At 39.7% G+C, this 24,755-nt stretch overlaps 10 protein-coding genes across 12 annotated transcripts in view; 5 read left to right on the top strand and 5 right to left on the bottom strand.

The window, feature by feature from the left end:
- Nucleotides 1-8,908, top strand: part of LOC133846199 (uncharacterized) — a 51,188-nt gene extending 42,280 nt beyond the window's left edge. The window contains 10 exon segments of the mRNA XM_062281007.1: nt 52-189; nt 381-1,196; nt 1,353-1,551; nt 3,543-3,762; nt 3,765-3,929; nt 4,519-4,665; nt 5,446-5,784; nt 5,852-6,567; nt 7,003-7,229; nt 8,265-8,908. Of these exon segments, the coding sequence (XP_062136991.1) occupies nt 52-189; nt 381-1,196; nt 1,353-1,551; nt 3,543-3,762; nt 3,765-3,929; nt 4,519-4,665; nt 5,446-5,784; nt 5,852-6,567; nt 7,003-7,229; nt 8,265-8,338 (3,041 nt within the window). The 3' untranslated portion in view covers nt 8,339-8,908.
- Nucleotides 1,931-2,455, bottom strand: LOC133846201 (acyl-CoA-binding protein homolog). Its single transcript, XM_062281009.1, has 2 exons — nt 2,329-2,455; nt 1,931-2,259 (listed from the first exon to the last, which is right to left on the bottom strand). Exons 1-2 carry the CDS (start codon nt 2,404-2,406, stop codon nt 2,014-2,016), a joined length of 324 nt encoding a protein of 107 aa, XP_062136993.1. The 5' UTR covers nt 2,407-2,455; the 3' UTR covers nt 1,931-2,013.
- On the bottom strand, nt 2,580-3,095 carry LOC133846202 (acyl-CoA-binding protein). Its single transcript, XM_062281011.1, has 2 exons — nt 2,996-3,095; nt 2,580-2,919 (listed from the first exon to the last, which is right to left on the bottom strand). Exons 1-2 carry the CDS (start codon nt 2,999-3,001, stop codon nt 2,680-2,682), a joined length of 246 nt encoding a protein of 81 aa, XP_062136995.1. The 5' UTR covers nt 3,002-3,095; the 3' UTR covers nt 2,580-2,679.
- Nucleotides 8,272-11,202, bottom strand: LOC133846200 (uncharacterized). Its single transcript, XM_062281008.1, has 5 exons — nt 10,998-11,202; nt 10,777-10,929; nt 9,685-9,948; nt 9,093-9,623; nt 8,272-9,032 (listed from the first exon to the last, which is right to left on the bottom strand). The coding sequence occupies exons 1-5, from the start codon at nt 11,158-11,160 to the stop codon at nt 8,914-8,916; spliced, it is 1,230 nt and encodes a 409-aa protein (XP_062136992.1). The 5' UTR covers nt 11,161-11,202; the 3' UTR covers nt 8,272-8,913.
- Nucleotides 11,203-13,112: 1,910 nt separating this feature from the next.
- LOC133845049 (uncharacterized) lies at nt 13,113-13,774 on the bottom strand. Its single transcript, XM_062279385.1, has 2 exons — nt 13,718-13,774; nt 13,113-13,652 (listed from the first exon to the last, which is right to left on the bottom strand). Exons 1-2 carry the CDS (start codon nt 13,733-13,735, stop codon nt 13,212-13,214), a joined length of 459 nt encoding a protein of 152 aa, XP_062135369.1. The 5' UTR covers nt 13,736-13,774; the 3' UTR covers nt 13,113-13,211.
- Nucleotides 13,775-14,034: 260 nt separating this feature from the next.
- Nucleotides 14,035-15,095, top strand: LOC133845048 (uncharacterized). The gene is made up of 2 exons (XM_062279384.1): nt 14,035-14,752; nt 14,869-15,095. The coding sequence occupies exons 1-2, from the start codon at nt 14,064-14,066 to the stop codon at nt 14,996-14,998; spliced, it is 819 nt and encodes a 272-aa protein (XP_062135368.1). The 5' UTR covers nt 14,035-14,063; the 3' UTR covers nt 14,999-15,095.
- Nucleotides 15,096-16,524: 1,429 nt separating this feature from the next.
- LOC133843598 (integumentary mucin C.1) lies at nt 16,525-19,532 on the top strand. Of its 3 annotated transcripts, none has more exons than XM_062277220.1 (6): nt 16,525-16,672; nt 16,746-16,811; nt 16,879-17,045; nt 17,749-17,854; nt 17,915-18,470; nt 19,382-19,532. In XM_062277220.1, the coding sequence occupies exons 1-6, from the start codon at nt 16,666-16,668 to the stop codon at nt 19,503-19,505; spliced, it is 1,026 nt and encodes a 341-aa protein (XP_062133204.1). In that variant the 5' UTR covers nt 16,525-16,665; the 3' UTR covers nt 19,506-19,532. The 3 variants fall into 3 exon arrangements, with proteins under 3 accessions (XP_062133204.1, XP_062133205.1, XP_062133206.1); XM_062277221.1 differs by having other exon boundaries at nt 16,730-16,811; XM_062277222.1 differs by having other exon boundaries at nt 16,531-16,594; nt 16,660-16,811.
- Nucleotides 19,529-20,562, bottom strand: LOC133843600 (mucin-5AC). Its single transcript, XM_062277223.1, has one exon. The coding sequence runs from the start codon at nt 20,522-20,524 to the stop codon at nt 19,529-19,531; it is 996 nt and encodes a 331-aa protein (XP_062133207.1). The 5' UTR covers nt 20,525-20,562.
- Nucleotides 20,563-20,792: 230 nt separating this feature from the next.
- LOC133843601 (uncharacterized) lies at nt 20,793-21,438 on the top strand. The gene has a single exon (XM_062277224.1). The coding sequence runs from the start codon at nt 20,823-20,825 to the stop codon at nt 21,312-21,314; it is 492 nt and encodes a 163-aa protein (XP_062133208.1). The 5' UTR covers nt 20,793-20,822; the 3' UTR covers nt 21,315-21,438.
- A 796-nt stretch (nt 21,439-22,234) lies between these two features.
- Nucleotides 22,235-23,122, top strand: LOC133844881 (uncharacterized). The gene is made up of 2 exons (XM_062279156.1): nt 22,235-22,811; nt 22,873-23,122. The coding sequence occupies exons 1-2, from the start codon at nt 22,267-22,269 to the stop codon at nt 23,036-23,038; spliced, it is 711 nt and encodes a 236-aa protein (XP_062135140.1). The 5' UTR covers nt 22,235-22,266; the 3' UTR covers nt 23,039-23,122.
- Nucleotides 23,123-24,755: the final 1,633 nt, after the last annotated feature.

Below are 24,755 nucleotides of genomic sequence, written 5' to 3'. Positions count from 1 at the left end.
TATAAATTGTATTATCTAGAAATAAATTTAATTTATAATGTCATTACTTAGCTCGCGATGGCGCTGGTGTCACTCCGGGTCTAAGACGACGTCGTGAACGCGCCGAGCGCCACAAAAGCTTCCTCAAGGAGCAAGAGGAAGCGGCAGCCAATGGAATCCTTGCAGCCCGCGAGCTGCGTGAAAACTATGGTAAGTTTGCGCAGGCACTCGCTATAACATTTTGCTTCTTGCAAGCTGCTTTAAACGAACCGAAACTAACTTTGATTCTCTCTACATGCTAATCACTGTGTATCTATGTTGTCCCGCATTTGTCATCCGCCGATCATGCTAACCAAAAACAAAACAAAACAAAAATCACCCACAACATCACCTCGAAACAGGCCAAATTGTAACTGCCATACCTGCTACCATCCAAAGCGGCGACAGTCCGCCGCAATCATTGCAAACTGAGCTGCTGCCGCCAACTTCGTCGCCTCCAAACGCAAGCATACTAGAGTCCAACACACCCATTAGCAATAATAATTCGAGCCACAACAACAACAGCATACAACAGTCCCACAACAACAATAGCAATAGCAATAGCAACAATAACAATCACATTGAGACGCCCAACAACAGTCTGTTGCTGAGTCCCACAAAGCAACTGTTGAGTGGCAGCCAAAGCATTTCCATCATCAACAACAGCTTTGACAAGGCCAACAATAATACGAACAATCAAAACGAGTTCCTTACCAAAAAGAACCTCTTTCGGGAGCGCAACGCAACTGTGATCAACGGCATCATGAAGAACATTCAGCAAACGGAGTGCAGTGCCTACAAAAAGTATGAGAACGATGCCAATCGACTGAACAACTATTACACGCAACTCAATCAATCGCCCAAGCATCTGGCGGCCACCGCACAGGAAGTGCTTAGCCCCAAAAAGACGTTGAATGGCTTTGAGTTTGCTGCCAGCGACAGTTCGACACCATTAAAATTGGAGCCGTTGCCAGCACCCGAGCCATTGAGTCCCATACACAAGCCAATTGCAGTTGGTGCGCCTCCGCCACCGCCTCCACCACCGCCGCCGCCACCGCCTGGCTGGTGGCATTTTCCCCAATTGAATACACAGCCTCGGGCACAGCCGATGGCAGCTAGAACCACCCTAACAACCAGTACTAACCCAGAGCAACCACAACAAGACATGGATACAACAGGTAGGTGACAAAAAGCTTTTGCATACTTTTATGTGCTGTACGAAAATTCATCATCAAGCAAAGCGAAGCTGCTGTTGCATACTTTTGTGTGTTCATCTAATTCGGTCTCGTTGTCTTTAGAATTATTTGTAAGCTATAATGTGTTACTCTTCACAGATCTGGAGGATAAGGATATGCTGCTGCAGCTGAAACGGGATCACACGGTTAAGGATCTCACACGGAAGCTGAGCAATCTCCCCACGAGTCCCACACAGGAGCCAGGCAATCGGGGCGCCATCTGCGGTGACATGTCGGGCCTCATATCGAAAGCCAAAGAAGGTCTTGCCAAGAGCAAGAGCAAAAGTGAAATATCGCGGTAAGTTTATAGCCACTTGTGGGAACTCGTTTGGCTTATCAAGAACTTTTTTTTTACCTCTTTGCTATATAGCACAATTATTCCCCATTCAAGTTTAAGATTAGTTAGCAAGTCACTTGAACTTTCGTTGAAGATTAATTCTTAGACTTTCCAGTCAGCAAGCTATTTTCTCAACTGAATCTTGAGTTGCTTTCAAGACTCGAGAGATCTCCCTTTTATCAAACAATCAATATTCTATACATCTTCAAACTTTTTTCAACTTTATTTTATTTAGAGACTTCTTCCCTTTTATATAGCAATCATTGTTATAGTTTATTCCAATTTATTTATTCAATTATTCAATTAATTTTAAATTATATCAATTTATGAGCATAACCAATTAGTTTTTAAATTATGCAAATAATTTTCAATTTTATTTTGTTCATCTATTGAGTGTTAATTTGAAGAGCCTAAGACAGAGATCTAAGCGTATTTGGGAGCGTACTTCTCGTAGGTGGCAATGTATGCAGCCTTGGCGGCATCCTGGGATAGACCCTTGTGCTTGCTCCATGCGGCCCACTTGGCCTTGCCCTTCAGATCCAAGGTGCCGGGCTCAGCGGTGGTGTTGTCACCAACGGTGGCCTGCTTGTAGAGACCGTAGAATTCCAAGAACTCATCATTGGTGGGGGTCTTGGTGAAGCTCTTGGCTTTCTCGGTGGCGGTGTTGAACTAAACACGATGATTGGAAATCCATGTTATAGCGTAAAGACCCTCAAAGTTAAGTGTCTTAATACTTACATCCATGTTGTCTTTGGCTAGAGCTGTATTAACTGCGTCTGAGTGCTGATTGGGCTTACACACAGCCTTTATATACATCGGAGCACTTGACCAGTTTTTTAGCTGATAGCGATTTATGAAAGTTTAGGACTTTTAGATATCGCTGTGATAAGCTCACAACTTTGTCATGTCCATGTCGGCAATATAAAACGGCAAGCAAGCCAACTTTTTTAATGACCCCATTGGCAATATAGATTGATCAAAGGTTTCCATTTAGGTTTATCAGCAGCCCCTTTTTAGAGGGGCTCGAACGATTCATTACGTGTACTTTATTGCCATTATAATCGGGAATTAAGTATATATATTAATAATTTACGTATAGATGGGAGCGTATTTCTCATAGAGAGCAATGTAGGCAGCCTTGGCAGCATCCACGGACAATCCCTTGCGGCTCAGCCAAGCCTCGTATTTGGCAGCACCCTCAGCATCGGCAGGCTTCTCGATGTTCACATCGCCGGAGTTGACCTGCTTGTAGAGGCCATAGAACTCCAGATAGACCTCTGGGGGAGGCTTGCTGCTGAAGGCCTTGGACTTTTCCACAATTGCATCGAACTGCAGCGATTCATAAATTATCATAAAAAAAATGAGTAGAGATTATTCACTTTTACGATGCGCGCGATTTACTTACATCCATTTTGTTAGCGATCTAATGAAAGACTATGATTTGTAGTGCACCGAACGCCGCCTTTTATAGTCCGACACGAGCAATATAATTAAATCTTATCAATTTTGCCGAGTGTCATAAATAAGAAATGCTCGCTATAGTAGTAAATAGAAAGCCTTGAAGATTTACGAATACAACTAGCTCATGCAACATGTGCATTATTTCTTCAATAGATCAATAAAACAATCGTTTCAAATGTATATAAAATAACTATCCAAGGGAACGTCTTCTATCGAGAAAGTAACTTACGATGCGTAATCGATTTTTAATATTTTGTTATAGCGAAACTCTTATCTTGCTACCAAGCTAAAAGGTTTGATAAAGCATTTATGAAAGAATGACTGAATTAAAGACTGACTGATTGACCGATCGCACTATCATAAAGTACAGCCAGATATGACTTTTAGTCACACTTGACCAGGAGGGCGCGATAATTATGATACTATGTAGTTTCGTACTTTGAGTTCGTGTTTCCGTTGACCGATCAAGTTATCGATTTGATGATTTGCAGCTCATCGAGCGTCGATCAGGAACTGAAAAAGCCCGAGCCGAAGAAATCGGAGAATGAACTGCACTGGGAAGAGCTTGTGCGCAACATGACACGTCCGCTGAATCTATGTGATCTGGACTTTACCGATCTGCACTCGGATGACGATAAGGATGTGCTGGCACCGCGTGGCCTGGGCGCCGGCATTCCGCCTCCACCGCCGCCACTTGGTGGTGGCATGGTAATGCCTCCCCCCCCATGATGCCGCCCAGCCTAGCCCCGCCACCCATGTTCAACTATGGTGGCTATGGCGCTGGCAGCCTGACCAACAGCGTCAACAGTTCACTGAATGGTTCGGTGAACGGCGAACTGGCAAATGGCAACAACACCATCAAGAAGAACAAGAAGACGGTGAGTAGAGGAAGTGACAAGAGGTTTGCATTAGAATATAAGAATTTACATAATTAATGGAATGTATTATAGATCATCAAAGTAATTTACATTACAATATAGTATAAAAACCATTAGAGAAAAGTATTATCACTAAAGTAACATTAGTGTATAGTATGAAAACGAATATAGAAAAGTATTATATAAAATACTTTATCATTTATACAGAATACATTTTGAATTTTTTTTTTCTCTCTTCTTAAATGACCGAGGCGTCAGATAACAAAGCAAAAACCAGTATTATTTTCGGCACAGCTTTGGCTTTCTCGATTTTAGATATATTATAAAATTTTGGTATGAAATGCATATTATATAAATATAGCTCATTTTCTCATTAAAGGTAATTTGTCTACTAAGTCAAGTGTAGTTTTTCCCAAATGCAAAGTTAGATAAATTTACCGTATCGCTATCATAAAACTTGATAATGAAATGTACTAAAAAAAATTGGTTACTTAAAGCATAGTAGTAGACAAAAACTTTTTCTTTCCTTTCCCTAAATTTAAACCTTTATTTCTTTCCTTCACTTACTTTAAACTCTTCTTCTCCCCAGGTCAAGCTCTTCTGGAAGGAAGTGCGCGAGGACATGATTCCCCAGGTGGTGGGTAAGACCATTTGGGACGAGCTGCCCAATGCCAATGTGGACACCCAAAAGCTAGAGCATCTCTTTGAGTCGCGGGCCAAAGACTTGATGACCAAGGTGCGAATACGTAATATTGCTTATTTACTATGTTATATTAAAAACAGGGCGTCGCAGATTTTTCTTATACTTAAGTGTGAATAATAAGTATCTTTTTAGCATAGTTTATAGTCTAGTTTTAGTTTAAATGTTGCATAACAATATTTTTGCGAATGATATTTGTATTCTTTTCCCATTTATTTCTGGACATGTTGTAATAATTTTCTCTAAATGTCAACCGGTCTGTTTGCGGATAAATCTACACATACTATAAATGTTGTGCTAAACCCAAAAAACAAATATTCATATATATATATATATATAATTTTCCAAAAATGTTTCCAAATGTTTTTAGGAGGTGAGTGCAATTATGTTATTACACTTTTACTCGCTCTTTTTCTCTCTTTCACTCTCTTTGTTTTTCACTCTGTCTCTCGCTGTTTTTGTCTCTCTATCACTCTACCACTTTTTATGTGTAATTCTTTAGCGGTTTATGTCACTCCCCACGATCGGTGTTGGTTTATGTTATACTCATAAGAAAAACACAAAAATACACAAAACTTGAATACACAATCCACAAACTGCAGTTTAAATTCTGCAATTTTATAGTACACAGTTTACAGTCTTCAGCAATACAATATCATTATTTTACAGCATAGTTTTTTGTTCTGTTTCGTTAGACACACATTGTGTACACTGTTCCCGTTCCCCCACTCCCCCATATCTCTATGTTTTCTCTCACTGTTTCACTCCCCCAATCTCTTGTAAAATTCCCTTTATTAACGCTTATTCTCCCAACAGAAACAACAAGAGCTGAACAAGAGCAAAGAGATCATCGTGCTGGATCACAAACGCTCCAATGCCATCAACATTGCAATGACCAAGTTGCCACTGCCGTGTGCCATCAAAACTGCGATTCTCAAGATGGACGCCACAGTGGTTACCCGTGAGGGCATCGACAAACTGTTGAACATGTTGCCCTCGGATGAGGAACGTGACAAGATTCAGGAGGCACAGATGTCCAATCCAGAGCTGCAGCTGGGCAAAGCTGAACAATTTCTGCTGACACTCGCTTCCATTTCAGAGCTGGGCGCACGTCTGAAGCTTTGGGCCTTCCGCTTGGACTTTGACAATTGCGAGGTAAGTTTGCATCTTTTCCCAATTTGATATGTTAAATTCACACTTTATATTCCTCCTCCCTTTGCAGAAAGAGATCGCTGAACCTCTAATGGATCTCAAGCACGGCATTGAAATATTGCGTCAGAATCGCACTTTCCACTGCATTCTCTCCACACTGCTTTCGGTGGGCATCTTCTTGAATGGCGCCCCTGTGAAGGGATTTCAAATCGAGTATCTGGCCAAGGTGCCCGAGGTCAAGGACACCGTGCACAAGCATTCGCTGTTGCATCATCTCTGCCACATGGTCATGGAATCGAGCAGCGATACCAGTGATTTGTACTCTGAAATCGGACCCATTACACGTGCCTCCAAAGCCGATTACGCCGACTTGGCTCACAATCTGACGCAGCTGGAGGCGGAGTGCAAAACTTCGTGGGATCGACTGAAACTCATTGCCAAGCACGATTGTGCGCCGCCTTTGAAGCAGAAACTTGTGGACTTTTTGGCCGATTGCGCCGAGCGTATTATTATACTGCAGATTGTGCATCGTCGTGTAATGAATCGCTATCGCAAGTTTCTCTTGTGGCTGGGCACGCCGCAGATCAGTGTTGCAGACTCGCGACCGAATGAATTCTGTCGCCTGTTGTCGGAGTTTGCGCTGGAGTATCGCACAACACGGGAGCGTGTGCAGCAGCAACTGGAGAAGAAGGCCAATCATCGGGAGCGCAACAAGACGCGTGGCAAGCTCATCATTGACATGGCCAAGTTCAAGACCAAAGAGGATGTGGCAGATGCGGAGCTCAAGTGAGTTTTATGGCTAGAGAAATTAATTAATACTTAGTAGGTGAAGGGTAAAATATATCAGATATGTCTATTAAAATGTTCGTCTTTAGAACTCTAAATGCTTGAGCTACAAAATGTACACAGAATAGTTTAATATAAAAACGTCCCTCTAACCGTCTGTCCATCGACTGAAAAGTAAATAACTGATAAATAATTAAAGCTAGAGGTACCAAATTTGGTGGCATTACTATTTTGTTATCTGCGCAGCTCAAGTAGGATTTAAAATGCTGAAATGTTATTATATGTATGCTGAAGTATTACATTTTGGGCATATCTGAATGTGATAGCAATATTGAATGTCGCAAATTTGTATGCTTTACCAAGCATATCACAGTTGAGCACTATCGACTGTAGTTTTCTATACCCCTTTACTAAATATTCTTATGTTTTTTTTAGACAACTTTTGGGCACGCCCAACGCTGATCAGCCGGACGGCACGCTGACCTGGCGTAGAAGACGCGCCGAGCAGTTGCGCTCGCCTATCGCACGCCAGAGCGAGGAACAGTTCACCGATGGCGATGATGAAATACTCGAATCTCTCGTCAAGACCGCCACAAAGACGTCCGGCAATCGGACGACGCCACGTGAGCGCAAACGCACGCGTCATGCGGATCGCAAGTCCTGTAAGTTGTCCTGTCCTCGATCGCTTACACATCCCAGCACATTTCCCCCACTCTACACAGCCAGTGTTGGCTAACTCACATTAATGCAGGTGTTGGTTTATCTTTTGGAATACACACAGCGCGCTATGTTTAGTCCACACACACACAAGCACACACTTAAAGATTGGAACAATTATAATTGCTGTTGTAGAAATTATACAAAATTCCAAATTGATAGCAACAATTTCCCGACATTTTCTCAAGTCCCATATTTACAAATGGCTTTTAGAGTTCATGCTCGCTTACAAGAATCGGTTGCCTATGATTCGGTTTTAATTTTTATTGTTTCTTTATTACCATTAACGCACCCACCAAAAAAATAAAAAACAAAACAACCAACCAATTGAACCAACCAATCAACCAAACAATCAATCAATCAATCAAATACCGAAGTGAAACGCAGCCGCACGCGCGAAGGATTCACAATTGAAAGAGCACCATCGCCATAGCAGGCGTAACCGTTACCGTAACCGTAACCGTTAGCATAACCGTTAACCGTTACCGAAAAGAACAGCCAACTGTTTTTTAGGTCTTTAACTTTTTGGTTAGTGTTCATTTATCTTTTTTTGTTCGTATTATTATATTGAACCTATATCAATTCAATATGATATTTTTTTGCTTTTTGCTTAAATTATGTTTTCTATATTCCATTTTTTCCGTTTGAGTTTCATTTGTTCTCCAGTCCAGATTTTGGCAGCTTGAATTATAGAAATTACGAAACTGGTCTGCAAATGGAACTGGAAAATTTCATGTTTGTTATATGCGCGCCTGGCTCGATGCCCTTGTTTATAAAGTTGATTTGTTTGTCTACGAGAAAGCATGCATTATCTCTAACACACAAGTTTTCCAAAGTGCAAAAAGAAATACACGCTACTAAAACCGCATGCTTTTGCCACTAAAAAAAGCCCACAAAGACTCTTCCCTTAACATGTTGCAAAATGTTTGAAATGAAATATTGAAATTGATTAATTATCTTTGTTGTCTTCGATTTTATAGTGCGTCGCACGCTGAAGAACGGTCTCACCGACGAGGAAAAACAGCATGTGGCGGCCCTAATACAAACCTATTAGAGCTAAGGAAGCTTCCTCTATATTTTCCTCCTCTCCCCTCAAACAATTCCCATGATCCTCAATCAACGCCCAGTGACGTCACAAGTCGGGACTTTGCGTGCGCACAGACTGAAAATTGGCGATCTCACAACACTGAAGCAGTCGGAACTGGAACCAGTATCGTACCGGAACTTAAACTGTTAATTTGGAACTGCAATACTCCCCAAATCTGAAACGAGCAAAACGTGCGCTAAACTACAACGAAAAAGTCCTTACAAAACTCCGCAAAACAAAAAAGTTCTCTTAGTTTTCATTTTGCACTGTTATTCGATATTTTGTTTTTACTTTTAGCTAAGTATTAAAATTAATCATATATTATATGCATAACAATCACAACAAAAAAACAAAAACCTACAAAAATCAACTGTATTAATAGCCAAAACAAATTGAGCTTTAGAATCGGACAAAAGAATTCTAAATGTATGTGGGAAACATTTTTAATTTGTGCTTTCTAAATTAACTTAAATTAACTATAAACTTAGCCTTAAATTAACTACGAAAATAAATAAAATACATATTTATTAAATGAAACACGCTTAGTAGCCACTTGTGCAAGGTTGTTGCACATAGTCGAGGCAAAAGCCGCGATTGTCAATATCATTGGGGGCTTCCACGCCATCTGTGTGGAAATATAGGCGGAAAGGGCGCACGCTGGCTGTAAAGGGAATTTGGAATAAAGTTACTAACTTTATGAGTTAGTTGAACTCTGACTTACACTGCACTGTTCTGGCCAACATGCCCGCCTCGGCGCTAAAAGTGCCTCCACAAACGCGATCCTCACAGCCAGGCAGAGGCGGAATGCGATCCGCTGAGCGTATGCAACCGATGAGCAACCAATCACTGATGCAACCACTTCCAGTGGGTACTGCAACACCACCGCCACCACCACCACCCACCATAGTGGGTACTGGATTATTAGAGTTGCCCGATATTGTGAAAGCCCTTGAACGATTGTTCTCAAGATCGGGACACGCATTATACTGTATGCCACAGAAGTTGCGCTCGTTGCGTATGCAAATACTGTAATCCTGATTCGACAGCTGTCTTCCCCCCACTGTATTATAGTTAAAGCTGCGCACTCGTCCACTGATCGCCGTGTAGTACTGCAGACAACCCTGATCCGCTCGACTAATGCTGCCGCAGTGGATTTGGGTGACGCGAATGCGCCACAGACGCGGAAAACTGCCGCTTGTGATAATAGACAGCACAATGGGATTGCTCTGTCCCAGTCCAGCATCAATGTACACTAAATAAACGGGGCAACTTTTTAAGTATTGCTTAAGTTATTAACTCCATTCCTAACTCACTGTGATCGCCTGTAGAACTGCCGCAAATTGTGGGCGTGGGACTTCCGCCGGAGATCAGCAGTTGATCCTGATTGCACAGATGATTTGCCGCCTCGGGTGGTGCTATGGAGAACATGTCCAAGTCCAGACGCAACTGACATATGTCCGGATGCAGCTTTTGAACTGTCACCTGACAGCTGCCTGTGCCATCGTAGACATCCGGATGATTGGGATTCACAAAGTACGTGGAGTTTTCACGAATGATGCCGCCGCAAGTTTGAAGAACTGAGAAAATAATGGAAAGATTTACTAGACATCTTAAGCATAGCCTAAGACATCATCGAAGTGTGCAGCCATGGCAGATAAAGTTGCTTTTTTTATTATTAACTTGTTTTTTTATGGGAACGCCGAGGAACTCTTTGCTCTTTATATTCACTTAACATTCTCGATGAATATTTTTCGAGCTGGTAAATACAGACAATTTATTTTTGCGGCATTAAACTTAACACACAGTTAATAAAGTTCTTAAAGAATAGTAACATATTAAAAAAAAGGTTTTAATTCTTTTTTGGTATTTTCGTACCCAAAGAAGAGATGACTGTATCATCGGAATTCAAAAATTTAAACGCCATTGTGGCTCCGCTGAATGGAATTAAAAATTTTCATGCGCAAACGATTTCTGTGGCACCTCTTATACGTATATACGACTATATGTTTGTATATATAAAAATTAATGGACTTCTAAAAAAATGTTCTCTTTTTAAGTAAATAAATGTATAGACCAATAACCAGAAATGTTTACAATGACATTTTAATATCTCATCGATCGGATAAATGGCTGAGTAATTTGCATATGTTGCTTTAACAAAAACACTTTGAAAATATTTGAGCTCACTCTGTGTCACCCTAGTATAGATGTGAAAGTTTATGGAACTTATACATCAACTTAAAGTGCATATTATTACAAATTTGTAGCATCGAATAAAGTTAACAAAATTAAATACCCGATTTAAGTTATATAGATACTTCAGACAATCACTCTCCACAAACCACTTTATATTCACATATCGAATATTTATATATTATTTAAGTATTAAGTATTCATTGACTTACATATGCAACAGACGCCATAGCCTCCTCCGCAAGGTCCTGCTGGAATTCCATTACGGACGAGGCAATCCTTGCTGGGAATGCAGTTGCCGAACTCGCCTGAAGGTGCCGAACAGCTGCTCGGTCCGATGGGCACAAAGGCAAAGATGGGCAGAACTGTGAACAGTAAAACAAGCTGATGAATTGGTAATTCATCGAGAGTAATCCTCTGAGAGCAGACGCACACTTAGATTCACGTAAACGCGGCGATGACGAAAACCATTTGCCACCGAAGATTAAATCGCGCCAACTGTTTGATTGCGGTTTCGTTGGCACTTTGCCCGCTGCCAGGACAATAAATAATCCACAAAAGATCAGCACACAAATATCCACTTGATTATTCCACATATTGAGAGATGCGCACGCGTTGCTGCCTCACGCTGTTGTGGCATGCCGCTGTCATGGTGTTGACAATTTATTTCGCTCCCAGGTGGGGGAAATAGGTTTAATGACCGCAATTTGTTGACGCTTTGCGCTTTTTAGTTGACGAAAGAAAAACCTGTGAATTTTAGCTAAAAATATTAATTGCAATAACAAAACGCAGCGGCTGAACAAAAAACAATTAGATGCGCCACCCGAAAACAATCAACAAACGAAAAGTGTAACAATAACAAAACAATAAATGGTAAAAGCAATGCCTATGCCAATGCAGTCATTGGCATTGCGAGGGAGAAGAGAGGGATTTGCTTTACACTCATAATACCAAATATTTCACGTTTCGTCAACGTTTGTTTTGCTTCCTGTTGCGAATTTTGCCACCTGCCACCTGTCATCTGCCACCTGCCACATCGATTAAATGTTGGGCAAGGCCCGACAGAAATTCGAGCGTGAAAGTGCTGACAAAATTGTTGCAGCGCGTACGCGTAACAGAATTATGTTTAACAATAATAATAGAAATAATAATAAGAGAGTGTGTAGTTAACTAACTACTACCTCATTGCCTCATACGTTTAATTTGATTAACCGACAAGTTACTTTATGATTTGGGTCAATGTTAGCTAATTTCATTATTATTATTTTGTAACTTTGCCAAAGTCAGACGTCGATTGACATTTTGTAAGCCGCGAGTGCGTAATTCTGACCAAGTTTATTGACGCCACAATTTTCAGCTCCTCTCTCGGAAACTTGGCCAAAAAAACCCCACGACAGCTGTGATAACATTTTAATTTACAATTATTCTTAAGCTTAATAGTAAAATCTCATTTCACGGTCGCTGTTGCTTCCTCGCTTACTACCTACTCATTTCTTTGGAATTGTTTTGTTCAGAACAATGAGATTGTCTTAAATTTCATTTAAGGCTGATCTCGTGAAGAAATGCGTGTGAATTATATTTGGAGGTCTTTTGATATGGACTTTGAAAACATTTAAAAGTTTAACTAGCAAATTAAATATGTTTTGATCATTCGGATATCTTTTATTAAAATAAAAAAAAACTAAAAAATAAAATAACTTTTTTGAATAATTTTTGATAAATATAATTATAGAATCATTATTATAATAATTAAAATATACATTATGTTATAAAATCACCTCTTGCAAAAAATTAATGTTATTTTTATAGCAAATGGTTGATAGCTAAAATAACAAGTAAGCTAGCTACAGTCAAATGTGCTCGACTGTGAAATACCCGCTGCCCATTTGGAATAAAAGCAAAACAGTGCAGAATTATATTTTAAATATACCAAATAATAAACCGCAAAATTTACCAAAGATTTAGTATATCGTTGAAGTACTATAGGTCTAAATATAATATATCAGATTCTCATCCAAAGCAGATAAATTACTTATAAAATTGTTATTTGATTTTAGGAATCAAAAATACTATAGTTATTATTGTCTAAACATTCGACTCTATCTTCAAATTCAGTAGCTCTAAGAATAATACATTTTATAACACTACATATTAATATTTAAATATTAAAAGAGAAATGATGTGGGTTATTAACATTCATAACAATTTTGAGACATAATTTTATGATTTCCTGGTAAGTTTAAGAGCTTAACAAATTTCTTTGCCCATGAAATATGAACTATGGATAAGAATTTTATACACACGAGAATTATCGTTGAGGCTTAAGTGAAGTAGGGATTTTAGGATAATAAAACATAATACCACACCTCTCAATAAGTTCCCGGCTTAAGAAGGAAAACCAGATTTTGATATGTAACAGTCAAGAACAAGAATTTAAAAGTATATATAATATTTAAGTTGAAATAAAGACCACATTATTATTAAACCGCTCTCTCTCTCTCTCTCTCTCTCTTCCTTTCTTTTTATAGATATCCATTATTTACAATATTTCACATAATTCATGTATTTAAGTTACTCTATTTAATATTTATTTGTTTTTTAAATTTGTGTACTATTGTGTTACATTTTTGTTGTGATTTAATCTAGTTTAGGCTGCCACTTGATTGCACTCGAATTTGCCGTTGGGCAATTTGCATTCCTTGACGCAGAATTCGCCTGAGTCAATGGAGCAATAAGTGTCCGTGGGGCAAGTGAGAGCATCGCCAGTTAAAGCCGTGCCGTTGCACATTTGGAAGGTCGTTTGACTGGTGCAGACAAACAGCGAGGAGCCATCGCAAGACCTGCAGTCGACATCTTCATCTGTGCAAACTGGCGAAGCAATTGACTCATCCACGCATATTATGGCCAAATCCGTGCAGACGTTGCCAGCTCCGCAGTACAAAATGCCATTATCAACGGGAGTTGAGTCCATGCAGTATTTAAAGTGCGTTTGATTCACGCAGGCAACGTTGTTTGTCATGCAGCGATTGCAGTTGGATTGCGACAAAACGACTGCGAAGAGGCAACCGAAGGCAGCCAAAGCGAAGAACTAAAAGACAGTTCGAAGTTAAGTAAAGGTAAAGGTATTTTCCAGAGACTTAAAAGTCTGCTTACCAGATTCTGGGAGCGCATGGTATACGTTTTTTTTGTTATGTTCAATGGAACGACAGGCGACTGACTAATGGGAAGTTTCAACACACACGCCACTTTTATAGCATCACTCAGCAGTAAATGTATCTTATCACGCTGCAAGCTTTGGTTTATGCTAGGCTTTGGCCTGAGCAAATACTGAGATGTTTGTCTCCGCTCTACAGTAGCCAACATATTTATGAGTGTCGTAGCATTGAGAGATAATGACAGAATAGTCAGGCGATCCATAAAGATAATAATCAGAGCAGCCAGCATCAGCATTTATAAGGCATTAGCCAACATCCAATTCAGTTCATTTACCAACTACAAAATGTCGAAGCTGCCACGCAGTGTATTATTTGTGCTACTTTCGCTGCTGCTGCTGCATTGGGGCATCGTCGTTGATGCCACCTGTGGACATTGCTATGGATCACACGCCTGCATCGATAATAACACCGCCCAGATATGCTTCGATGGCACACCAAACGCTTCGTATACAATCAAGTGTCCTGACGATACTCCGATATGTACGCAATACGGACAAATGTGCGTCAGCACGGACTTGGGCCTGACGCCCGCCTGTGGCGACACCTCGAACTGTGATCAATGCAGCGATGGTCAGACTTATGCCTGCACCACGCGCACCACGTTTGGATTGTGTTCGAATGGCGCCGTGGTTAATCCACAGCGAATCACCTGCCCCAGTGGATACTTTTGCTCAGTCTCTGGTGCAGCCAGTGGCGAGCCTTGTGCTGCAGGCTGCGAGGCAGCTGATGTGGATGTCTGCGACAGGGAAACGGATTCGAATAGCACCGATACCTCGACAACCACAACAACAACATCACCTACAACTGAGAGTACCACGCTGAGCACCGCAGATGGCAGCACAGACAGCACCACGGAAAGCAGCACCTCGAGCTCTACTTCGACCACTGCAGCACCAACAGATGCCACTGCCTTCTGCCAGACTAACCAAAAAGCTGGACGCTTTGCCATTCCCAACGACACAGTTTGCACGAGGTACGAAGTTCGGTCTTATTAAATATAGTTCATCTATAACAATTTATCAAAATCAGCTAATACAGTATTAATTACCCATCAATTCTCTATTAATATATAATTATCTATTCTTTCAGCTTCATCACTTGCAGCTATAAGGCAAGCGCCTGGGTGGGCGCCATTACGAACTGTCAAGCGGCTAAGCCATATTTCCTTGCAAATGATGCATGTGGCACGGTTCGACCAACTCAACCAGGCTGCCTCTAGTTTCTATCCTTTATTCATTATTAAAGTGTGAGCACTTTTTAATATTATCAATATAATTACATATGTACAATAAATAAAAGTTTTTCCTAAAACCTAAAATTATTTTTAATTTTAAACAGTATCACATTTGCTAAAAACAACTAGTTTTAAATTTTATAAACTTTACTTAACAATTATGAATTTATACTACAATTTCCTACAATTAATTTACATTGGATGTATATTTTCGTTATTTTAAAAGTAAAAATCTTCTTTCAATTCCCTTTTCAAAAAGTGATTAAATTTGGCTGATCAGATTATATTTAAGTCAGTTTAACAAGTTACTTTTACTTAGAATTTTCCTTTTTCCTCGAAATATTGAGCACATTATCTATAAATAATATCAAATAGTTAAATGACTTTGTAAATAAAACCAGTATCAATATCTATTTTCAATAAGGTACATTTTAAATTACTTTTGTAGCTTTGTAAGTTTATGAATAATAACTAAGAAAGCTACATTGGAGTCTACTCAACTGTGAGATACCCGCTTTGCATTTTCATTAAAACCATATTCTACAAATATACCTAAAATATTCCTCAAAAATACTAAAATATACTGAGGGCTGTATTTTGTATATAAGGCCTTTTCTGCCATACACAATTATTTTTTCATCCAAAAATCTTGTTGCTCGATTTATGTCGATTTGAAGGGGCGAAAGTGGGCGTGCCAACAATTTGAAATAAAATTCATCTACGCAAACATAACAAATGCTGTCGAAAAGTCTCTGAGATCTAGCAGTTAATACGGACGGACGGATAAGCGAAAATGGCTAAGTCGTCGCAGCTGTTGACGCTGATTAAGAATATATACATTTATGAGGTCGGAGATAACTCCTTCTGCCAGTTACATATATACATTTCCTGCAGACATTTCCTTCTACCCTATATATAAATAAATTGTATATTTTACATAGTTTTTTTTCATAGTAGTTTTTCATAAGTATGTAATTTATACTTTAACATTATAAATAAATCAAAACTAAAACAGTTTTTTATTATTCATGTAATTCATGTTACTAGTCAAAATGTTTTGTACATTTTACTTTGATTGTTGTATTCTATTTGTATTGTTTTGTATAATTTTGCCTTTGGGCATAGTAGTTACAGTGAAAAAAAATCCTCTTTGCAATTTACTGTTTGAGACTTTTTGTTTTTGATTTTTTTCTATTTATACACTCAACTGTTTTAGTGCATTTTAGTATTGTAACATTTTTGTATGGTTTTAGTAATGTATATTTTATTTTTTTATTTTCTTATACAACATCAACAATTTCGTAAGGTCCGGAAATTTAATTCGCTTTCGAAAGGGGTAAGAGCCTTAAGTTGTGATAGTTTATGCTTTGTTATCATCTAGACACAAATAACTACTTGTCTTTTCGATCTGTTATCTGTTGTCTGCTCTCGTGATAAAAAATCTTTTTATAGTTCTGTAATCTTAAAATCAACCAAATCAAGGCAACTGAATATTTGCTAATATGTTTCAAATTAAAGTTTTATTAGTTGCCAAATCTCCGAAGCCCCAAAATCAAAAATAAATTTTTACAATATTCAAAAGTTACTATTAAAAAAATATGATACATATTCTTTAGTTTAAAACTGGTTTCCGCTCATATTCGGAGTGGTCAATGGCCGGCAATAATCCGCGTATATCACCGTTATAATAGAACTTTAGAACTTTCAACAAAGTAGCATTCTCTTTGGATAGGCAACATAAAACGGCTAAAGATCGTAAAACAGACGGAGCTCATGGCAATCATGTGGAAAGCCCAAGGTAAATAAAACAATTAGCATACGCAACAAAAATATGAAGAGTAGATAAACAATGAAAATTTCACTAGTTAAGCGGCGAGTTTATAATACGGCAGCCAGAAGATTAACGTACTTTAGTACACACGGAACCTTGACAGTGAGCAGAAGTCAAATTACGCAAGATCACAAGGATTGCAGACAGAGTCGCTATAAAATGACTACGAAAATTTTAATTTCATTGCAAATTGTAGGATTGGTAAGAAAGTGGAAGAAAGTGTGTGTAAAAGTATCGAAAGAAAAAAGGATATTATAATTTTAAGCAGTAATACGGAATCGTAAAACGTGACCTATTCGAATCAGCATAAATTTAATAGATCAATTAATATTTGAATATCCTCTTACCTATTCATTTATTGCAATGTGAACTTTGATGTCAAGAGAAAGTGTAAAAAGTGGGCCAAATATATTTTTTTTTTCTATTTAAGAAAATTTCCTTGTGGTCCACAACATAAACCTGTCTGTTTTTTTATTTTCTGAAAGGTAGTCCTGTTAGTTTTTAATGTAACTAAATATGGCCCAAAGTGGTTGAATTTTGTTGTTCTTCACGTAGAAAACCTACCAAATCCAAATTTATCGTGTAGTTAAGCAGTCGTAGGCTCAACTTCATAATAATGGAAAGTGTGAAAAACTTGTTTGTTTCACGAGAATTTTTGAGAAAACACTTTAGCTGAGCGTACATGACTTTAATTGACACATTATGATCATATTGTTTATATATGTTTAGCTTCTAAAACTCTTTGCTGCTATTTAGCTAAATAGCTCCATAAAGTAGAAGAAACTTACTGGCAATATTCATATTCCTGCTTTTAGCACTCACTGTTAAAATTGGATATCTCCTTTTATTAATACTATAGCTTATTTTAAATAAATAAATATATATAACTTTTAAATTTCCCTAGCTGGCTTTCAGTTGCCTTGTTGGATGGACACTTTCCGATTGCAATGTGTGCCAGAGCAATCAAGCCGCCTGCATCAACTCCACATCGTATTACCTGTGCTTTGGAGGTAAGTTCTGCCACTTTAACTGCTTCAAAATGCATTTAACTGCATAACACTCTCTACTAGATGATGAACCGTATACGGATCAAGTTTACACTTGCCTCGCGGGCTTTCAATGCAGCAATGCGACTGCCATTTGCATACAGAAGAATGCTCAGCGTCCGCCCAGCTGTGGCGACACCAGCAAGTGTGGACTCTGCAGTGCGCAGAGAAACTACAAGTTTGCCTGCCTCAGCAAAGGCATTTTCCAGCTATGCTACGGCGCCTCACAGCCCACGGGACCCTACGGCCAGTGTCCGACGGGTATGGTGTGTGATGCCACCAGCGATACGGTGTGTGTGGAGGAGACAGCGGGTCAGGAGTACACGTGCGATGTGAACGATGACCTGGTGAGCACCACAGCAGCAACACCAACGAGCACTGATACCACAACGGATACAACTACGGATACCACTACGGATTCTACTACGGAGTCTACTACTGATTCCACCACAGATTCAACTACAGAATCCACCACAGAGACCACTACAGTCCCCACTTCACAGACCGCCACAGAGATCTGCACGGCTAAAGCTAAGAGTGGTCTCTATGAAACTGTGCCACGTGATGCTTATTGCAAGCGGTGAGTAAATACTCCATATATATTTAGATTGATTTTTTTCTTTGTAATTAAAAAACTTTATTAGGGTAACATATTACTCAAAGAAAATGCTAGAAAATCGTTTTTTATCCAAATAGGATTTACCTGATTAAAATAATTGCTTAAAAAAGCATTACAATCATTCCAAACCTTCGCTAATTTTATAGCATGTGGTAAAGCGACTTTTTTATGTACTAAAAAGGAAATCAATTTCAGCAATTTTATCGACGAGGCTTTTTTGAAGTTAGTGAATAGGTATTATGCTGTGGATTCTGAAGCAATTCAAAGTGTAATTTGTGCAGTTCGATAAACATCTTAGCACCAGTATAAAGAATCGTATTGATTTATCAAAAACGGGTTATTTCCGGTTTATACGTGTAGAATCTGTACAGTCGACATTACAGTAAAAAATAAAATACATAGAAGTAATTTTATAGAAGCTTAGCCAAATATAACCGTATGAGGAGTATTACTAATTGAGTGCTTAGTGAAAAGCAACATATACTATATTTTATATGTGAACGTGTTTTGAGTTACAAGAAAAGGTTCTACTTAATGCCAGTGTATCGAAAAAGAGCTGGGAAAAAATGTTTTGGTCAGATAACAACAGTTTAGTTTTCCCAATATTTGGCAACTCAAAAGAGCGTTAATTTTAAAAGAGAATTCTGTTTTGTAATTAGAAGCAGATGGAAAGATAAGAGTTGCTAATAAGATAAGCTCTTAAGAAAAACAGATCTTCTCTTTTGGAAGATTTATCTGTTTGCAAAACATTAACGATATAATTAAATTTGATTACATTTTTGTAATCAAAATAAGGCTTTTTAAATTAAAAAGCATTTATTTATTTATAAGATTAATTTATTTAATTTATTCACTTTTATGTATGCTTACAGCTACGTCGATTGCTACTACAAAAACGGAAAAGTGATTGCCACGGAGTACAGTTGCACCGACACCTCCTATTTCGAGGCATCCTCCCAAGCTTGCACCTACATTAAGCCCAGCAATTGTCTCTAAATAAAGCGAAAGTATAATCAATTCTAATCCAAATCGACACCATTCAAACTCAAGCTTGTCACACTGGCCGAGCAGGTGGAGGGCAGCGTGGAAACGCAAGTTTTACTCGAACTGTTCCAGTAGAGGCTGCCAGGACAAGTGTAGCGATGTCCCAGCCAGCTGCCATTATACAGGAAGCAGTAGATATACTGACGGCAAGTGGTGCTCGGATCGGTTCCCACCGGGAAGTAATCCTGCGTCTGCATCATGGCGCAGTAGGCGGAAGGATTGCTCACGGTTGGCGTTGCTGTTGTGGTTGTGGTGGTGCTGCTCGGTGTGTAGCAATTGGAAGGTAAACTAGACACACACAAGTTGGCTGTGGGACTGAAGTACAGCTGGCCGGGACACTTGTATTTGTGGCCCGTCCAAACGCCATTCAGCAGAAAGCAATCGATGTACTGGCGACACGTGCTCTCCGTATAATCGCCGACCTTAAAGCGGCCAGTTTGTTGCACCGCCGCACAATAGGTGGCAGCATTGCTAGTCGAGGGCGTTGAAGTTGTAGTTGTAGTGGCAGCTGTAGTCGTGGTGGTGGTCGAGTCATCCGCATAGGAGCACGTGGCGCTAACATTGGGCGATAGTCCGCAGATCTGAGAGTCGTTTATGTTGCACACATAGCCATCGGCACAAGTGCCCACGGATGCCTGAGGCGTACTCGTGCCCAGGCAGAGAGCAAAGGTGTTGGTGCTGGTGCAGGCGAATGTTAAAGTCGAATCGCACGTGTTGCAGTCCTGGCAATCAGCTGTAGAGCTGGCAGTTGCCTCCGGTTCGCACAAGACGCCGCTCGTCCCGCTGACGCAGACATAACCCGTGGGACAATCGTAGGCATCTCCGGTGGGCAAATTATTCGCATCACAGGCTTGTACTTGCGTTGTGGAATAACAGGTTAGATTGTTGACTGTGTTGCAAACGTTGCAGGTGGATTTGGCCAGCGCAACGAGGCCCGCAAGCAATAGTAAATGTAGGAAATGGATTGACATCTTCTTGAGTTCTTTTTTTCGACTGTTTGCTAACTCGTGGAGCTGCAAAGTTTAAATAGCCAAACACAATCTGCAGACTAACCTTGTCTCCACTACTTGTTATTTTTGGACTAACTTCAATTTAGATAACAAGCAACGACTCAACCTTGTGCATGGCTATCTTTTTATCTGTCTGTTGATACTATCGCAAAGAAAGTACCCTTGACAATTTTTACACCTTCCACAGTTAGATTAGCCAGCTAATCTATTTATTTAAATGCAGTTTGCATTTGCTTGCCAACTGCAGTTGCATTTCAACATGCTGCCTTTGCTCATCTTTGCAGTTGGCATTCTCAGCGCTCGAGCTGAGTGCAATTCTTGCTCACCAGGCACGAATACAGCCTGCATTTCAGACACAAAGTTTCAGTTTTGTGCGGACAATCGTCCTGCTGGACCCATCGGCTCCTGTCCCGTGGGATTCTATTGCACGAGTGAACTGAGTATTTGCCAGCCGAGTTCCTCGCTCAAGGCCTGTCGAGATTGTGGACGTTGCAGTTTCGTCCGTCTTTTTGCCTGCCTTGGACCTAGCACTTATTCCTTGTGCTTGGGCACCAGCAGTCCCACCAATGTCACAAGCAGTTGCAGTCCTGGGTATGTGTGCAACATCAACCTTGTGAATATCTGTGGTAAATCAACTACAACAAGTGCAACATGTCTGGAGGATATTCACACAACTACTAGAGCACCGACTACTGAGACTACGGAGACTATGGAAAGCAGCACTAACTTCGAAAGATTTTGGCTTCCATGATCTTCATGTGAAACCCAAGGAAGACATTTAGTGTACAAGTAATTCATAAAATTATTCGGAGTATTCAATAAGCAAACATGTGTTAATGTCGTTGAAAGTTCGCATAAAGAGTGATCCAATTATATTTCAAACTGTTATTTGACTTGTCGTAAAATAAAGTCAGTTCGAATATACTGCCTTCAATGATTCACTCTTTTTAAGCTTTTCCAAATACAAGATGAACATTTTAGTATACATTGTTGTTTTACACCAGTTTCTTCCACTAAGTTCTTGACTCCAGTTCATATCGTACGTATACGTGTTATTGTTGATAAGCGTCTTAGAAATCAACAAAGATAAATGTAATTTATCTTTCTGGTGCACGTTGAATAAGGACCATTATCTGTGTGCTCAGTTAATTTCCAATCATGCAAGCAATGTGTAAAATATATTATGAAGAAAAAATGTGTTCTCTATGAAGATATTATTTGGGTTAGCAATGAAGGTTTTAGTCTAGTGGAATGAAATTTTTGTAAAGCTAAGCTTTATTCACTTTTATTGAATTACAAAAATTGTAAAAAGGTGCATTCTTTTTTTTATAAAATTTTAATTTTGTTCGAGATGAGGAAATTTTTAGTTACCCCTAAAAGAATACAACAAAAAAATAATATTCACCATTTGCATACGTACAAAATTATTGTTGCCTACTTTTCAGCTGCACTTTTTAAAGCTGAGCTATCTCTTATACTCATGCATAGCAATTATGTAGTCAAATTTATTTGTAGTAGTAGTGTTTACGTATGTATTATTTGGGACTTATGACATTGCCTTATAAATTTGCCTATGCAAACGAAAACTTTTTATGAGTATTACAACGTGATTTTCATACAATTTCTAGATAAGATTAAAGCAGTTATTAAATGCAAGTTAAAATGTAATCGCCTGGCATTTGCAACTGCAGTGTGAAGCAAAGATGTTGCATTTGGAGCTGTTGCTGCTGCTGGTGCTAGGAATCGTAGTCCTTCGTTGCCAAGCGGATTGCAATACTTGCGCCTCGCCGTCCAACATTGCCTGCGTCTCGGACACCCAATTTCAGTTCTGCTCAGATAACGTGCTAATCGAGCCAGTCAACAATTGCCCCGATGGCACCTATTGCACTGCCGAATCAGCCATTTGCCAGTCGGACATCGCACTCAAGGCGTGCACCGGTTGTGCCCAGTGCAACGATCAACTGAGTTTCGCCTGTCTAGGCGTAAGGACATTCGCTCTGTGCCTGGGCACGAATACGCCATCGAATATCACGGGCAGCTGTACGGCGAACTATGTCTGCAATCGTGATAACCCCAACATCTGCAGCAGTGCTGCACTCGGCTCTACGGCCACTTGTCCGCTGGCTGATGATGATTTGCAAACAACAGTCTATCCCAATGTTGTCGTGACACCCAACGAATATTGTCGCAACGTGCAGAGAGCGGGACGTTTTCCCTATGGCAACACTTTGGACACCACGTGCCATCAGTGAGTAGTGAAATTTCTGTGAGCGCACATAATTTGTTTACCCTTCTTCTGTTGTTCTCAGGTACATCCTTTGCTTCCAGAGCAATAGTGTTTGGTATGGTGGACTCTACAATTGTCCCGGCTCAACCTATTTCCAGGCCACAATTCAATCTTGCAACACCACAGTTCCTTCCTACTGCACCTCGGCTGTTCGCAGCTTGCAAGTTCGCAATCTGTTGCTGCTTTGAAGGCCTTCAAAAATCTAGTTAATTACTTGCTGTTTCGCTGTTGCTTTAATTAAATAAATTCGTAGCGAGAGCATGAGCAATTTATTAATAGGCATTATTCATCATTCTTTTGCCTTGGCCTAAGTGTTTCAATAATTTTTCGGAAAACATTCTTAGCACGCCTAAATATCTTTTCATTTTTTTTGGTTTTTTTTGTTGGTTCGATATGTTTTCCAAACGTTTAGTGGTCAGAGAGTGAGGAACGCCTACAGCGAGATTATCACATTGTCATGGATATTTATAGTCTGGGATACCTATAAATCGGCGCATTAGACGGCGTGTTGTCAACAATATTATGCCTAAAATTAAATGCGATGTCAATTTTTAAGCCAAAATCTGCTGAGTTTGCCTGCCAAAACCACAAAACTCGGCCACTTGCCCCCCACCTGAGAGACTAGCCTGCCACTCAATTGAATTGCATATTAAAAGCAACGAGAGGGGAGAAGCGAGCGAATTGCATGCAGGTTGTGTTCGCACATTCGAGGCGTGTGAAATCGAAACCATTAAAATTGAAAACACTCAATGAAAAGTTTTGCGGCCCAGCCTTGGATTGAATTGCATTTTTCTGGCCTGCCGCAGCCAATAGAGCCTTTCAGCTCCATCCACGTACGTACGTACATATATGTAGCCTTAGCTCTGGCAAAACTTTTGTGCCCCGTGTGGCCACGTAACTGACCCACATCAATGCCAATGCGGAGAGTGCAAGAAAGTGGAGTCAGACCTTTTCTCTCCAACATGCAATGCAAAACCACAACACGCACCACTCACGATTCACGATTCACGACTCACGGTTCACGACACGCGCTCAGCTCTCAGCACTCGCACTTGTATTCGTATGTGAGCTGCCCTCAAACTGCCTGCAACCAATTTTTATGGCATGTGGCATAAAAAAAAATAGTAGAAAAGTTTTTGGCACAAAAAATACATGGGAGAAATAGAATGAGAGCACATTTTATAATTGTACACGAGCAGTGTTGAGAGTGTGTGTGTTTGCGGCAGGGCCAAAAGTTCAGTTCAGTTTGCCACAGCAGCGCAGCGCATGCAGAAGTTTCAAGGTGGCATTGCCAACACGGCGTATGCGTCATAAATGCCATAACAGGCAGACGCTGTCGCCGCAGTCGAGCCAAAAGCGAGCTCATCCCATTCACATTCACTTCTCTGTGTGCTAGTGTATGTGTGTGTGAATTGTGAATGAACAGAAAGGAAATGCCAAAATGAAAAGTCACTTAAAAACGGTTAAAGTAATGCCTGAAAGCGGGTTAAAGCACCTTTCCCATTAAGATAGCGACAGCTTTTCAACCGCCGCTGAAAAGATGATACAAATACCATGAAAGGTGAGTGTAATTAAATGAAGTATCTTGTGTCTCTGCGTTGGCACTCTTTAATTTAATTAAAAAACTTCTAGAATATATTCGTTAATTGTATAATTTTGAATAGTTCTAAGGTCTGCATATCACCCTTTCGATACGACTTACGATTTTCTTGAATTCTATAAATTAAATGAACTCTACAGTGTAATGTTCACAGTCACTATTTAATTTTATATAGTTGTTATTCTATATTTACAATTATATACTTTAAATTATACATTTTTTATTCCAACTTCTATATTCAACAACATTGCATATTATTGTGTTTCTTATTTTGGGTTGAAATATATGAATTATATGTGACTGTT

Source organism: Drosophila sulfurigaster, chromosome 3 (assembly GCF_023558435.1).
Source record: "Drosophila sulfurigaster albostrigata strain 15112-1811.04 chromosome 3, ASM2355843v2, whole genome shotgun sequence".
Lineage (NCBI taxonomy): Eukaryota > Metazoa > Arthropoda > Insecta > Diptera > Drosophilidae > Drosophila > Drosophila sulfurigaster.
The sequence above is the reverse complement of the archived record's forward strand: the minus strand, read 5'-3'. Positions and strand labels throughout refer to the sequence as shown.

Bases quoted from the DNA above. Each gene is read 5' to 3' on its own strand.
- LOC133846201 (XM_062281009.1), bottom strand. From the start codon at position 2,406: ATGTATATAAAGGCTGTGTGTAAGCCCAATCAGCACTCAGACGCAGTT. The intron at 2,260-2,328 runs GTAAGTATTAAG...CATCGTGTTTAG, and splicing joins TAGCCAAAGACAACATGGAT to TTCAACACCGCCACCGAGAA.
- LOC133846200 (XM_062281008.1), bottom strand. From the start codon at position 11,160: ATGTGGAATAATCAAGTGGATATTTGTGTGCTGATCTTTTGTGGATTA. The intron at 9,949-10,776 runs GTAAGTCAATGA...TTATTTTCTCAG, and splicing joins CTATGGCGTCTGTTGCATAT to TTCTTCAAACTTGCGGCGGC. The intron at 9,033-9,092 runs GTAAGTCAGAGT...TTCCCTTTACAG, and splicing joins GTTGGCCAGAACAGTGCAGT to CCAGCGTGCGCCCTTTCCGC.
- LOC133845048 (XM_062279384.1), top strand. From the start codon at position 14,064: ATGTCGAAGCTGCCACGCAGTGTATTATTTGTGCTACTTTCGCTGCTG. The intron at 14,753-14,868 runs GTACGAAGTTCG...CTATTCTTTCAG, and splicing joins AACGACACAGTTTGCACGAG to CTTCATCACTTGCAGCTATA.
- LOC133843598 (XM_062277220.1), top strand. The intron at 17,046-17,748 runs GTAAGAAAGTGG...AAATTTCCCTAG, and splicing joins CATTGCAAATTGTAGGATTG to CTGGCTTTCAGTTGCCTTGT. The intron at 17,855-17,914 runs GTAAGTTCTGCC...ACTCTCTACTAG, and splicing joins GTATTACCTGTGCTTTGGAG to ATGATGAACCGTATACGGAT.
- LOC133843600 (XM_062277223.1), bottom strand. From the start codon at position 20,524: ATGTCAATCCATTTCCTACATTTACTATTGCTTGCGGGCCTCGTTGCG.
- LOC133843601 (XM_062277224.1), top strand. From the start codon at position 20,823: ATGCTGCCTTTGCTCATCTTTGCAGTTGGCATTCTCAGCGCTCGAGCT.
- LOC133844881 (XM_062279156.1), top strand. From the start codon at position 22,267: ATGTTGCATTTGGAGCTGTTGCTGCTGCTGGTGCTAGGAATCGTAGTC. The intron at 22,812-22,872 runs GTGAGTAGTGAA...TGTTGTTCTCAG, and splicing joins TTGGACACCACGTGCCATCA to GTACATCCTTTGCTTCCAGA.